This window comes from Crinia signifera, chromosome 12, assembly GCF_055691185.1.
Source record: "Crinia signifera chromosome 12, ASM5569118v1, whole genome shotgun sequence".
In the NCBI taxonomy this organism is placed as follows: Eukaryota; Metazoa; Chordata; class Amphibia; order Anura; family Myobatrachidae; genus Crinia; species Crinia signifera.
The window spans coordinates 34,708,973-34,725,308 of record NC_139228.1 but is presented as its reverse complement, the minus strand read 5'-3'; the positions used below and the strand labels follow the sequence as shown (position 1 = coordinate 34,725,308).

The 16,336-nt window shown below is 45.3% G+C and overlaps 1 protein-coding gene across 2 annotated transcripts in view; it reads left to right on the top strand.

Annotated features, from left to right (window-relative positions):
• Positions 1 to 16,336, top strand: part of PPP2R5E (protein phosphatase 2 regulatory subunit B'epsilon) — an 89,124-nt gene that overhangs the window by 16,242 nt on the left and 56,546 nt on the right. For both annotated transcript variants that reach the window (XM_083166891.1, XM_083166890.1), the window contains exon 2: positions 2,553 to 2,716. In XM_083166891.1, coding sequence (XP_083023017.1) covers positions 2,560 to 2,716 — 157 coding nt within the window. In that variant the 5' untranslated portion in view covers positions 2,553 to 2,559. The remainder of the gene's footprint in view (positions 1 to 2,552; positions 2,717 to 16,336) is intronic.

Here is a 16,336-nt window from a genome sequence, read left to right as displayed (position 1 = left end):
CACGGACCAGAGACCCAGGGGCGATAGCGGTGGACGCTCTCACCTGGACCTGGGATTTCCAATTGGTGTACCTCTTCCCACCTCTCCCATTGTTGGCTCGGGTGCTAAAGCGGCTCCGGCATCAGGGGACGGAGGCCATACTGGTGGCACCAGACTGGCCAAGAAGGGCCTGGTACGGGGACATTCAGGCCATGCTAGTGGAAGACCCGTGGCGTCTGCCCCTAAGAGAAGACCTGCTCCTCCAGGGCCCGTTCGTCTTCCAGGACTTACAGCGGCTACGTTTAACGGCCTGGAGGTTGAGCGGCAGATCTTAGTCCACAAGGGTCTACATCCCTCTGTCGTCACTACAATGATAAAAGCCAGGAAGCCGGTGACGGCGTCTCATTATCATGTAATATGGCGCAGGTATATTGCCTGGTGTGAGAAGAATGACTTGCCTCCGGCCAGTTTTCGATTAAACAGTCTGCTACGTTTCCTTCAGGCTGGCCTGGATAAGGGACTCAGATTGGGTTCCTTAAAGGTCCAAATCTCCGCACTATCTGTGTTTTTTCAGAAAAAGATTGCGGCCTTGCCGGAAGTCCAAACCTTCTTACAGGGGGTGCTGAGGATTCAGCCCCCCTTTGTGCCTCCCACTGCACCATGGGATTTGGAAGTAGTTCTTACTTTCTTAAAATCAGCCCGGTTTGTCCCACTGGAGGAGTCTGAGCTGCGACACCTCACTTGGAAGACTGTTGTTCTACTGGCTCTAGCTTCGGCCAGGAGGGTGTCCGAGCTCGGGGCTTTATCTTGTCGAAGCCCTTACCTTGTGTTCCACAACGATAGGGCGGAACTCAGGACTAGACCACAATTCCTTCCAAAGGTGGTGTCAGGGTTCCACCTAAACCAACCTATTGTGGTCCCTTCTAGCGCGACACACCCAGATATACCAGATACCTTGGATGTGGTTCTCACCCTTAAGGGGTATGTCAAGCGCACAGCTAGGATCCGTAAGACCGACAGCCTGTTTGTGCTTTATGATGCGCAGAAGAAGGGTTTACCTGCTTCAACGCGTACCATTGCCAGGTGGATAAGATGTACTATCCAGCAGGCTTATGCATCAGCTGGTTTGTCGCTTCCTTTTTCAGTAAAGGCTCATTCAACCAGGTCTGTAGGTACCTCTTGGGCGGCTGCTCGAGGGGTGTCGGCAATGCAGCTATGCAGGGCCGCAACTTGGTCAGGGCAACACACGTTTGTGAAGTTCTACAAGTTTGACACCCTGGCCAGGGAGGATTCCCAGTTCGGGAATGCGGTTCTACAGCAGAATCCGCACGTTCCCACCCGTTCTGGTAGCTTTGGGACCTCCCCATAGTAGTGAAGCCCAGTATCCCATTGGACGGTAGAGAAAATAGGATTTTGGGTACCTACCGGTAAATCCTTTTCTCGTAGTCCATATGGGATACTGGGAGCCCGCCTCAGTGCGGCTTTTTCTGCTGTCAGACCTACTTTATTGTTAGGCTTATTGCCTTGTTTTCTATAGTATGACTATAGATTTGTTCTAGTTACAGGTGTCCTCTTAAGTTGTTAGGATTCACCTATTTTATATGTTTTTTGTTCGTTTGGGTGTGCTGGATGAATCTCACCACAATACATTATCACATACTCCTCACATGCTCTCCTTCGGCACAGTTTTTGCATTAACTGACTAGTGGAGGGAGATTGAGGGGAGGAGCCAGTGCACCCACACTGAAAGTTCTTTTATGTGCCTGTCTCTCCTGCGGAGGTCTCAATCCCCATAGTAGTGAAGCCCAGTATCCCATATGGACTACGAGAAAAGGATTTACCGGTAGGTACCCAAAATCCTATTTTTTTAATATGTAGATCCCTTTTTTGCTTTATTTGTTCTAATACCCCGTTCTCACTGCCGCAAAAACCCGGGTATTTGCCAGGGCAAGCAGTAATTTCCTGTGTCCTGTCTGAGTGTGGAAGGGTCTTTGTGAAATTCCCGGGTGTTATGCCCTGGGAATTATACACGGGTTTTTTGCAGGGTTTTTCCTGGGTAATACACGGGTGTATGGCAGTGTGAACAGGCTAGACCCGGGTTTTTCTCACAAAATGCAAAAAAGCAAGTTCATTGCATTGCTCAAAGCTGCTTTTTAAACATCCAATCAAAGCTGCTCTTAGATGCCACACACTTGATGGCAGGCATACCAGGGGAAGCAGTGTGAACGGGGCAGACACAGGAATTTCCCGGGTCTAAGGTGCAGTATGAATGGGGTCTGTAGAGCTGAGATGCTCTGTGCCCCGCCAAAAACACGGGAACAAAAACCCAAGATTTTGCAGGGGCGGCAATGAGAACGCAGCATAAGAGTAATGTCCATGTCACCTGTACAGACAATTTGTCTGTGGCTGGTGAGTTACCTTCCAGTGGACTGTCCGAGGTGTAATTGCAGTTTTAGTTCAATAATTGATGTCAAGTAAATGGTGAAAATCCAGACCCAGTCCTGTTCCTTTTCTGTGATTGTGACTTGTCCATTGCTCTGACACTAATCTCTATTTATCATTCTTTTCATCAGTAGGGATATGTCCTCAGCACCAACCACTCCTCCATCAGTGGATAAAGTAGACGGATTTTCACGGAAGTCCGTCCGAAAAGCCAGGCAGAAGAGGTCACAAAGCTCCTCTCAGTTCAGGTCTCAGGGCAAGCCAATCGAGTTAACACCTCTGCCTCTGCTTAAAGGTAAGTGAGCATATTATGTATATAACAAGGTCGCAGACCTCTCCAGCACTGTTCAGATACTTTGGGGTCAATCCTGTTAGTGCGAAGTGACGTTCAGGTGCCATTTAAACGCTGGCAATGGCACCCGAATTAAGCCGATCTGGCACCCTTTGCTGGGCCATTTTGCTTAAGCAAATTCAGTCTGCTTTAATTTGCGCAAGTGCGAATCCTCCGCACCTAATAGGATTGACCCCATTGATAATGACTAGTGAAGTTGTGATGAATATAACATCTGCTCAGTTATTGTTTGGTTATATTTTTGATACATACATATATCCATTTTACAATGAAGTGTCCTTTTATGATCGTCCTACGTCTAAGTATTTTTACTTAATACAGACCAAACTATTGGAATGTACAGTAACTCTTTTCTACTGCATAAAGTGGCTCGAGGCCAGATGTATCAAGCTTCAAAAAGCGATGAAGTGGAGAGTGATAAACAAGCAGCCCATTCTCTGTGTCACTGGTCCATGCAGAGTTGAATGTGGGATTGTATGTATAAAAGTGGTATTAGATGGTAAATGTTGCATATCATAAATATACATGGCAGCGTACCGGGTGACAACAGGCCTTTCATACTTTTCAACAGGATTCATTTAAGAGAGACTCTGGCCGTGTGACGGATGATCACCTGACCATCGGGGTCCTGGCAGTCAGTATACCGACATTGGAATCCCGACAGTTGGGATCCTGACTGAGAAGGGCTCCATCGTGGGGGTCCATGACCCCCATAGAGGGAGAATTGAGCTTGTGGCAAGCCAACGAGCCTGCAAGGGTCTTCTTTGCGCTTCCCCCTGACAGAGTACCGGCGGTTGGTATTCTACTGTCTATCTACTGACCACCCGAATCCGGACCGTCGGGCCAGCATACCACACCCCCTCTGGCCATATGCTGATTTTGTTGGTAGCATGACTGCATATTTCTCTGAGCACTGTTCATTGTGTTAGGATTTTCTGTGCTTTGAAAGAGACTGATTTACTAAAGGCTCTGCTTGTTATCGGCTGCTGCAGGTCTAGTTTCTAGACAACAATATGTTTAATAATGTTAGTTCTGTCTGGTTAAGTATAATACTTGACATTCAGTTGTGACATATTCATCGGGCAGATGTATGATGCCGTGATCATGGAGGAGAAGTGAGCCAGAGGAGTAATGGCCCATGGCAACTAATCAGCTGCTCTGTATAATTTTATATTCTGCAAATTATAGATGTTACGTCAGTGCTGATTGGTTACCATGGGCCACTTCTCCTCTGGCTCACTTCTCCTCCCTCCTCACTGCATCATACCTCTTCTCCCATGTCTGGTACTTACAGTTAACAGTGTGAAAGTTATATTTGGCAGTAGGCCGCAAATGGTTCATATTTATCTATACTGCCGCTTTAAAAAAAAATGATTACAATGTACTATGCATGTAATCCCATGTTTGGGCTGCAGGTTTGTATATGGAAAGCCTGCTGCTGACAAAGCTCTGATCATTGGCACAAGTAGAGTAGAATAACACAGACTTGCTATTGGTACTTATGTCACTGTCACTTACTGAGAACTTTAGGAATGTTCTCCTCAGTAAGGCAGATCCCCCAAAGCTTTGTATGCAGTTATTTACTCAGGCCTGCACTGAGAGAGGGTGCAAGAGCCCCTCAAAATATGAGGCACCAGTCAGATTACTGGGGGAGGGGGGGTTGCGTCCACTTCCTCCTTTCCTAAAGCCCTCATATGCCTTCTTTTAGAGCCCTACTCCCCAATGTGTCCAGTCCCTACAGCTTGTGACTACTTACTGTAGGCTGGCTGCTCCTCCGTTATCCACTTCCTGTGAGGTATCCTATGACCTCCCAACACTTCGACAGTGTTCAGCAGAAAATGTATAAGGGGGATCTATAGGTGTATCCTTTTTCTTCATATTTACATAGTCACTCACATGTTAGTACTATTTTTGGGGCATATTTATCATAAACTTTTTGTGGGTAATCCCCCTCTCCACCTCAAAATCAGGATTCCCTGAAAGTATTACAGGAGATTTGCAGCAGATAGAAGAGATATCCACTGTTAAACATCATTTCCCATTGCAGTAGCAATGGCAATGGCCGTTACTCTATGGGCCCACACATCACGCAATTAACTGTGCGAGGGATTGTCTGGGTCCTCCCCAGTAACAGCCACCGGAACATTGCTGTGTAATAACACTGCATGCATACTAGATCCGCAGCGTAAAGTAACACAATCTCTTAATTTACACATTGCTGGGATGGGCTCCAATCGGATTGCGTGTTCCTCTGTGTTTTTTCCTTTTTTTTTTTTTTTGGATTAACTGCATCTGGGCTAAAAAATTTTATTGCCCAAATATCAGCAATATCCAATTTTATATATAGAGTGTAAGCCAGCGGTGGGGAACCTCCGGCCCGCGGGCCGTATACTGCCCCAGCAGGCGGTCTTTGTGGCCCACCCACCCTCCTGGCAGCTGTGAAGGGAAGGTCAAGTACAGGGGAAATTTTGTGAGAGTTACCGACCTCTCGCAAGATTTCCCCTGTATCAGACTCCCTGCACAGCCGCCGGACCACACAGCCAGGCGACTTTTTTTTTTTTTTTTTTTTCAAAGGCCCCTGAGCCATTTTCAACCAATGAAAACGGCCCTTGGCCCCCTAAAGGTTCCCCACCCCTGGTGTAAGCCTTGGTGAACATTAAATGAGCCCCTTAATGTTGCATTTTTCTTTGAATACATTACCTGTATTCCCCATATGTGTTTGTGTGTATGCCTATAAAGATGAGAGCGATTGCTCTGTCATCAGGTAGGTGTGTAAGACCAGCTGTCCTTGAGCGCACAATATTCATCATATTTGCCACTGGTCAACCTACCCAAATGTGGGTGTGCGTGAGTGGGTAGACCACTGTGAGAATAGGACATTTGTTCAGGAGATGCAACACTGCTGTGTGTCTGAATCCCACCTATGGGGTTGAGCGTATCTCTGGCTACCTAGAATCAATGGGGCAGTTGTACAGTATTGAGCCTTTACATGAGATAAATGCAAGGGTGATAGAGAGAGAAACATCCAGCCAATCAGCTCCTTACTGACTCTTTTCAAACACAGCCTGTAACATGGCAGTTAGGATGCACTTGGTTGGACATTTATCTCTCTTTGGACCAGATGTATGAAGCTTATGCTGTGTACACACGGGGTAATATGATTGCTGGGGATATATTGCTAGCAATATATCCCCAGCAATCATATTGCTCAGTGTCTCCTTTTCATCAGCGATGAAAAGGAGACACTGCTACTGGGCGGAGGGGGAGCGCAGCAGCAGCAGACGCTGCTGCTGTCACTTTGATGGGAGGAGGGAGGGAGCAGCGGCACGGGGCTGGGGAGATCAACGCTGATCTCCCCGGCGCTGACCTCCCGGCACAGCGATCGCCGGGGAAAGCCGCTGATCGCAGGAGCATGCTCCAGCTACCATTAGGCAGTGCACACGGCAGCGTGCAGCTGGTGATTTATCGCCAGCTGCGCTCCAAATCACTGGTAATATGGTTGCTCAGCAACCATATTCCCAGCGATTTTACATGAAATTGCACCCGTGTGTACTCACCTTTAAAGTGATAAAATGGAGGGTAATAAACCAAGATCTATCAACTCCTAACTGCCATGTCACAGGCTGTGTTTGAAAAATGTCAGACAGGAGCTGATTGGTTGGTGGTTTATCCCTCTCCATTTGATCACTTTTTAAGGCTTCGTACATCTTGCTTCCGATCACCTATCTTAGTATATCTTGCTCTCTTGTTAATCTTGTTTATATTTTAACATGCTTATCATTTAGTTGTAATAAGAGTTCGTTTTTATGTTTAGTTATAATTGTAAGGGTAGTCTACTATTTCCTATCTTATTTACCACAAGAAGAAACGAGCGCACCTATTTGTAAATTACGTTAATTGGTCACGAGGCAATGTGTGAAAATTCAGAATGTCATGCAGTTAGCCTATGCCCGGACAGCACAGAAAAGTGCGAATGACTCAACATGTTCCTTTACATTACATGGTAAAATGTGCATGTAGTCAAACCTTTGATTGCTCAGATTACCTAGGTGACACGGGTGTGTTATTAGTTGGTCATATGGCTATTTATGATTATATGTATAGTCGCATCCCTTGACCCAGTCACCATCATGCCTAAAAAATCTGGCTACAACCCTGATGATAGTACATCACATCATTCTTGTTCTGGGGATTCATAAGAAGTCTCTACTACACTTGATAACAATACAGCTATGGGCGCTTCCTATTACTATTTACATAATTATCATGTGTTTAATGAGATTGTTAATGCATGTATCAGATGTGTAAATTCCCCTAATATCTGTTTCCAATATGTTAATTTGGTTTTCAAAATTATTCCGGTGACTTTATCTTAACCAGCTTACAGGAAGCCGCATCATACACATCAATTACAGATTATGTAGCGAAGAAACATAACCACCTAGCAAAATAATCCAAGAATGTAATGTAATGACCTGACTCACTCCGGGCTTGGTTCCGAGATAGCCTTTGCTGACTTTGGTAAAGCATGCGCTGCAGGTGTGGGGCAAATGGGAAATATGCTGAGATATCCAGGTGGAAACAGGGCCGTGGAACTGTTACACCAAAACTTTCACTTCCATTTGAATCGGTATTAGAAGTTACAAATGTGCCTAGTAAGTAACATGGGAGCTGGCTTACAGATGTGTCCTATTAAATAGATGCTGCAGTGCATACATGGAAGTGCACACACTGCGGGAATGCTATGGCACGCCAGGCTGCACATGCTTGCACCCGTGCGTGTACAGCGCAATACGAGTAGAACGCAGGTGTGAGCATTCGCTTACACCCGATTTGCCGCATAACGCTTCACATTCCAGCAAAGTTGGCAATGGACACATCTTTGAGCTGGGTACACACTATACGATATATTAGGTGATGATGTGATCCATAACAAGTATCTTATGATGTGTACCCTGTAATCCCCCCTAGTTACTGAATTGTGTGGTTGCATCGTCTCATTGGATGTGCTGCACATCCATTTAGATGATTCCATGGCTGTCTCTGTGGTGTAGGGAGTATGGTGATACATCGCATTGCTAGGTGTACCCGGATTTACAGATGAATACTCAACTATCCCCCGTACCTCTGCTAACATGCCTGTATGTGTGATAATACAATCGCTGAAACTTATATATGAATAGGAGTAGGGTCATTAGGTCAACACAAGCATTAGGTAGACATTGGGAAGGTCAACAGTCAAAAGCTTGACATGGGTTTTTCCCGTTTTTTGTGTTTTTTTTGGTCCCGAATGTCAACACAGTCGACATGGACATGGTATAGGTGCGGAGCTTCTCGCATGGCTCGGCACACTATTATATTCTCCCTCCATGACATAGTGGATTTTAGGGAATGAAATCCCGCTTGTTGGCTCATGTCGGGTGATGCTTAATGAAGCTATGTAAGCACTGAAGTCATGGATTCGATTCCCGCCATTGTCCCGATGGTGTGGAGTTTTGTATATTCTCTCCACAGTTGCATGTGTTTTTCAAGTTTTCTCCCACAATCTAAAATTATAATATTATTCGTTCTAACACCCTGAATCTTTCAAAACCTCTGCAGTTCCTCTTCCCTGACTGGGGTGTCGTTCTCTGCTCTGGTGAATCTAGCACAGTGTATTCTGTATTCAAGCACTGATATGCAGACCAGACCTATACGTGAAGCACCGCAGCAGAGAGCAACACCCGAGAGGAACTGCACTGGTTTTAAAAGATGCAGGGTGCTTTATTGGGCTTCATTAGCCACCTGGTTACTAAAGGCAATAGGTGGTGGCGTGGATAGTGATGGCGCAGATAGGCCCTGCTCCTCCCACTGGGTGTGAAAGGTCCTTTCTCCCACTAGGATTTAGTGACCAAGAGTTCATACTCATATCTAAATTGCACAGTAAAGATAAAGCCAAGCTGCCCATAATGTGTGGCTACATACAGAAGCAGGTAGTATTTACCCTGCGTGAATAAAACCCCATAAATGTATTTGTTCCCCTTACATTGTGACATGGTTTTTACTAAGTACACACTATCCAATTATCCAGCTGATAAGCCAATGTCTTGGCATGGGGCACCCATGGCATGCCCCAGTAGTGAAGCCCGTGGCGCTTCCCCACCTCCATTGTTGATATCCATGTCCCACGCCCACCATACCCTCTTTTCTAGCGTGCGTGCTTGACACCCTCCAAACCCCTGCGCCCTGCCCATCGGATTGGAGGGTTAAGCGGGGAAGCGCACACACTATTGGGTAGTGTATACACTGCTTCACTCGCTTATCCCCTAGTTCACATTAGGCTGCAGGATCTCTTATAAATCTAAATTCTGTGATATTACTTATTTTGCCTGGGGTCCTATTATAACTCAAATAGACTTAAATAACAGACATTACATTCATAATCACGAGTAGGACTTCTTTTGCTTGTTTATTGTCCGTTATATTTTAAGTATCTATTTGCCTAAAATATATAAACTGGGTATTTAAACTTCGTTTAATGTTCAGTGACTGCTGTTTATTTTCCTTACCACTCCAGCCCCCCTCCAAATACTTGTATTATCGTTTTGTCTTACTCGTGAGCAAACCTCTGTCTGTATACCCACCCTGCTGACTCTCGGATTTTCCTCTGTGGTTTAACTTGTGGTTAATATTACAGTGATCTTTTTTTGAAAGGTGTTTGTGGCCTAAGCAACACTTTTGTTATCAGTTGTCATCCTCGGTTTTCATGTGGTAGGTATAGCGCAACTTTGATGTAGCCAGGTCATGGGCATTTCAGGATGGAAGTGTTCTGATCTTGCGGGATCTGACTATGCCTATGGTATTTGGCAATGAGGGGAAGTCTGCATGTAAACAGTGCGCTATCACGGAGACGAGCGCGAAGCAACAGACTGGAGTTGGGAATGTTGGCAGTTGTGTTTCATTATATTATATCATATCAAGAAAATATTGGGAGATCTGGATTTCATGTTTGTAAGCAAAAAAATAAAAACTGTGTGTCTGGAACAAACCACGTTGCCATGCAAGGGGGAGTAAATACGTTTTTTTCTTCTTCTGTGCAGGAGAAATACTGTCCGCATTTGTATGTGTCCCAAAAATCATAGACCACTTTATTTTGACATTGCAATTTAGATTCAAATCTAACTCTCTGCCCCATTGCAATGCAGCATGTCTTTATACCCAGTTTTTTTTTTGCTTTACTTAAACCTGAATCAGGCCTTGTATGCATTGACGCAAAATAACTTTCACTTAATGACAGCATTTAAATTCAGGCAGTTATACATTAAACCAGCTGTGTGCACCACACATGATATACCTATTGGTGCAGCTTACGAACCAGCGTCATCTTGTAGTTTGCAAGCCCTGACCATTACAGAGATTTTAATTTAGTACCTGATTCCGAGAGATACGCAATGCCCATATTCCGGAGTTAGTCTTCACATTCACACTGTGCTTGCGCTAATGCTCCTTAGCTATGCCACTTGAGTGAGGATTTAATTGCAAGGTGTTTGGTATGAAGCAGTGATAAGGGAGGAGAAGTGATAAAGTGCCTGGTATTTTATGACCGACCAATCATCTCCTAACTGTCCCTTTTTAAACCCAGCCTGTAACTTACCAGTCAGGAGATGATTGGCTGGTTATAAAGTATCAGGCACTTTATCACTTCTCCTCCCTCATCGCTGCTTCATACATCTACCCCTCGGTGACTGTTGAGGGGAAGTAGCGGCAAGTGCTGGCAGATAAGCACGTGTGCTGCACTCTACAACCATGAACCCTTACTCTGAAAACATGCTGTCATGGTCTCATTTCCTCTGGCCATTCTCTGTGACCCTAGGGTTACTTAAGGAATCCAGTAAGGAATGGTCTGTGGCCACTCATGCGTATTTGATGAATGTTTCAATACTTCTCTAGGCAGAGGCAGCATTAGCAAATTTTCGCACAGTATCTGCCTATGGGATGGCAGCTGCGAAAGCATTGGCATACTACTCTGAATAAGGCCTTTAGTTGCAAGATATAGAGCATCATTTTTTTTCCCCCAACAAAAAAGAATGAAACATTGCTGTGTGAAATCTTGTGGCTAAATCGTATTTGTGAAGGGATTGTCCCCAGAATTTCTTGCAATCTGCATCTTACAATTCCACGGGCCACCGTCCCAGTTATCCTGTCAAGGAAAAGGTCTCCCTTCGGCAGTGAGATCACACAGATCAGCAAGTCTTCAGGAAGTCAACTCCCTTCCATGTTACAGCCAAGCGTGTCTGCACAGTTACCTTCCGTTAAATTCAATTCCAGCTCTGTCAGAAGTGTACACAAATGTATTTTTTGTGATTTTTAAAAAATAAATCTGGTGGCGGACCTTGTATTGTGTATGTTGAGCGGAAGATCTTCACCAGTAAGACACTATAATATCATGACTGTGGGAGAGAAATTATGTATTTTTGTGTACCTCCTTCCCTATGTCTGGTATATATTCCTCTACTTTGGGGTATATTCAATGCCGGGGACGAGCTGTGACAGTGAGCAGGGCTGCCTGCTCGCTCTGACAGCTCGCCCGGTCAGTAATCAACTGACCTCCTGTATACGCTGATTCCCCCTCGCTCCGTTTGTGGAGCGAGGGGGAATCGGTGTATGCGGCCGCTGAAACAACGAGCCTCGCTGTGTGGGGGAGAATCCTCGCCGTCCTGTGAAAGGGAGGATTCCCCCAGAACGTTGAATACAGTGACCGGCCGACGAGTGGGTTAAACAATGATTGCTTGTTTTCTGCTATACCCGCCATTAACCCCCTCACCGGCCGCATTGAATACGGGCCTATGTCTTCATCTGTCCAAGAACAGTTGCTTTAAAAAGTGACACATAATGCATTAAATAAATACCAAATTTACAAGTGTAAAGTAGACTGCCTTACTGTGGAACCAGCACACACACAACACTACATCTGTCCCGGAGAATTGTCCTACTTGACCTAGTATTACAGAATATCCTTTCATTATAATAAGCTACTGTACATAAACCAAGGTTTGGTTTCAAAAGGAGTAGAACCTGTTTGAGAAAAAAAAAATTGCTTAACAATAACTATAAACAGTTATTGTTATACAGTGCGGGTTGTGCAGTGTCACAAAACACAACATTGTGTGAAGCGTGCAAGAACTCTCGTTGCATTTCTGGTCAGCCCAGTTTTGAGGGCCATGAAACTGTGGAGCACAAAGTACAAACTTTAGTTAAGTGGAAAGACCTGTCCTCCACATTATTGAGGCATTGTATAATAGTTGTGTCACGGAAATATTCATAGAGTGTAAGTGGACTATGGAATCTATGTGAAAACATTGAGTGCAGGTTTTGATCATTTTTGAGGTGCGCATGAATACCTTTTTATTTCCAAAACATGAATGTGGCACATCCATATCTGCTTGATAGAAGCCTCTGAGGATCAATCTGCTATTTCTATTGTTTGTGCATAGTTTGTTCTGCTTTGAATGAAGCATTGCCAAGTTGTTGTTTTTTTTTTTTACGTTAATACACACTAAATGGAAAAAAAGTAGTTGGACACCTGACTGTTGCACCAACAGGGACTGTAATGACAATGTATTTAAATACATATAGTATAATACGGAGTTGATCCCCCTATTGCAGATAAAGATGGAGCCAGGCTCCCTCTTGCTGGCGAATCGCCAGACTGTCTCCCCTGGCAATCCGCAAGCAGCCCGGCGCTCCATCTGACTGAGACGCGCGTGCGTCTCACGCGCATCTCAGTTTCCGGGCGGCGGGTAGACGGGAACTCTGTCCGTCTCCGCTTCAGGGAGACGGACAGCGTTAGGGGAGGCGGTGGGGACCTGGGGGAAGCGCCGTCGGAAGGGGGCGCTCGCGCATCTCGTGCGCGCGCGCGTCCCCTTTCGCAGAGCAGCTGGCGGGGATGGCGGCTGGCGATTCTGCCACCATCCCCTGCAAAGACCATGCTGGCTCCATCTGTATCACAGCTTCCACTCTTCTTGGAAGGATTTCCACAAGGTTGTGGAGGGTTTGTGTGAATTTGTGCCCATTCATTCTGTAGAGCATTTATGAGATCAGGCACAGATGTTGGATGAGAAGGCCTGGCTCCTAGTCTCTGTTCCAGTTCATCCCAAAGGTTCTCGGTGGGGTTCAGGTAAGGACTCTGTGAAGGCCAGTCCTTCCACCCTAACCTCCTCATATCATTTGTTATAGTCCTTACTTTGTGCACTGGGTCACAGTAATGTTGAAATAGAAAAGTGCAAACTGTTGTCACAAAGTTGGAAGCATAGCATTGTTTAAAATGTCTTGGTATGCTGAAGCATTAAAATTTGCCCTTCACTGGAGAAAGGAGCCTAGCCCAAATCCTGAAAAACAGCCTATTACCATTATCCCCCCTTCACCAAACTCCACAGATGCCATAATGCAGTCAGGCAGGTAAAGATCTTCCAAACCAACACAAGCCCAAGAGAAGTGTGATTCGTTGCTCCACAGAACACCTTTCCACTGCTCTACAGTCCAGTGTTTGTGTGCTTTACAGCAGTGGTTCTTAACCTCGGTCCTCAAGTACCCCACACTGCATGTTTTGCATGTCTCCACACAGAATTGCAAGTGAAATAATTAGCTCTGCCTGTGGATCTTCCAAAATATGTCAATGAGTAATGAATGCACCTGTGCACCTGCTGGGTGACCTAGAAAACATGAACTGTTGGGGGTTCTTGAGGGCTGAGGTTGAGAAACACTGCTTTACACCACTCCAGCAGACACTTGGGGGTTTATTTACTAAGATGAGAGTTCTATTGAAGATGGAATGTTTCAATGGCAACCAATTTGCAGGCAGCGGCTTGGCCATGGAAAACCGGGATGCAGTTACAATCCCGGTGGTCGGGATCCTGGCGTTCAGAATCCCGACGCCGGAATCCCGACCGCCGAAATGCCGACACATTCTCCTTCCGTGGGTGTCCACGACACCCCTGGAGGGAGAATAAATTAGTGTGCCGAGCGTAGCGAGGCACCGGGCCCGCTGCGTGGCGAGCGCACCGGGCCCGCTGCGTGGCGAGCGCAGCGAGCCCGCAAGGGGGGGCGATCCACGTCCCCCCCTTGTCGGCATTTCGGCTGTCGGGATTCCGGCGTCGGGATTCTGAACGCCGGGATCCCGACCGCCGGGATTCAATACTGAATCCGGAAACCCACTCCATTAACTTACTGCCACACAGTTATTTATGTATAAAATAATTCCAGTAGAATTTCGGAACTCTCCGGCTATGGAATCAGCTTCCTGGCAGGGTTGTTGATGTTCCTAAACACTTCCACTTTCCAATACTATTACTTATAGTTGACCGTGGAATATCCAGGAGGGCTGACATTTTGCAAACTTATTGCAAAGGTGGTTCCCTATCATAGCACCATGGTTGAGATACTTTGCTGTAATGACTGCAGCCAGACCTCCCAATAGCACATCACATAGGTATATAGTTTAGCTTGTTCTATGCCGGATGCCCTTTAGTGCTACCTATTGACCTGGGCAGCTTACAGAATAATATCTTCCTTCCGAAGGGTCTACCATGACATGTCTCTTTACAAACGGTGTAGATTGATTTTCTGTTGTACGCAACTCTGCCTTTAAGACCAAGTCTTGTTTGCTGAGGTCTCCGACAAGTTTAGATTGTTAGTGGTTACCAAGGATCAGTTCTTTACACCTACACACCTCTCTCTTCAGTTCTCTAACTGCAGGGGGAAATTCACATCAGCGCTCTGCGCAGTGTTATTGAACATGAAAGTAGACCTCTCCCGGGTTGCGTTCATTCATTCCTATGAAAAGCTGCAGGTAATATGTTTATGTGACATATTTCCAATGTCGTTAAACATTCTGTTTGTGTGCACGTTTGTTTTATCAGGATGTATTACGAGCCGAGTGGAAATAATTAACAAGCACATAGGTGTCTCTTGCGCTGCAGCCTGTACCACATTTCATTTATAGAAGTGCATAGCTGTATCATGTTACTACACAGCGGGCTCTCTCCTACGTGTCTTGTAGCCCACTGCGCTTGTGTGTCTATCCTGAGCTTGTACTGTGTAAAAGCTCTACTACTTGTCATTAGAAAGGCTTGAATGAAATGTGACAGTTTTTTTTTTTAGCTTTTTAAATGACGTGGCCCATGCAACAAACTAACTTCTTCTAGCTGGTTCTCTAGCTGTTCACTTGCTGTGACTTTCTGTGATAGCAGGCAGGGGATATCTGAATACAGATACCATTTCCGTGTCGACCTTTTTGCCATTAAGACCTTTTGGTGTTGACGTAATTACTGTTGACTCTGAGCCACAACCCCTGAACGTTTGGAGAACCTTTTTATGGAAGGCCCCATGACCTCTATCACTGACATTCTGGGGTTTCCACCCATGTAAATCACAGGTGATTTCCGCAAACGGTCCAAATAGTCATCATGTAGCTTCTAAAGCTGGCCATACATCTACAGATAGATTGTCAGATTGGGCAGGTTAGAACTAAAACCTGGTAATATCTGAATGACAAGTTTTGGGCAGTTTTCCAGCAATTCAAAGCAAATGATCAACATTTGCTCTCATCCATTACCAGGGTTTGTTCCAACCAGCCCAATCTGACAATCGATCTGTAGATGTATGGCCACCTTAAGTGTCATGCAGCAATGGTGGTTGCTGCTCATCAATCACCTGTCGCTGTGTTTGGGGGAGTAGAGAATTTGGTCACAGTAGTGATCTGTAAATGCAGTCTCTGAGGACCAATGGATACACTCGGGGAGGATGCTCTTGGCTGTGTTCACTTAACACGGTATAACTAGAACCGCATGACTTGTCTGTGACGCTTACAAACAGAGGAATAACCAGGAGCAGAGCACATGGCTGCAAGGAACACGTCGCAGTCAGCATTGCCTAGAACAAATCATACTCCTTTAATACAGGTTACAGAAATCCTAGGTGACAGTACTGGAATTCAATAATGTTCCTATACAGTGATGACATTAGAACTATAACTGATTTATAAGCAGTGACATTAAAAATACTGCATTATTCTGATATTACATGCAGGTGTTTATATATTGCTTTTGCATTATATGTAACAATTAACGCTTTAATTGATGTGTAATAATGTTATTACACCTATTAAATGTGAGAGAATCAGTCTACATGATTTATCTTTGTTCTGTTATCTGGTTTATCGGGTTCACCGAGTTCTCCTGTACCTCTTGTGTACATACTGGGATTGTCTCGTGTGAGGAAGGCTCATCACAATGGTAGTGGTATGTTAGATAGATATGCATTCAAATCTACATGGATGTTCCGTCGTCGCTCAACTACTACTGGCTCCAGTGGCTTCTTCCGGCTCCTGGCAGTTACATGCGGGTCCGTTCTGGCAGTGACGTTTGAGTATTCTACCCAGTATCTATAAACTGCGCAGCCTAATCCTAATCCTCTCTGTGATGCCTAACCGGCGGTAATCAAAGATTGGCAATTCTAATGACGACATTGTGAATATGTTGACATTCTGATGATGTTACCATGGTGCCTGTTGACATTTTTACCACA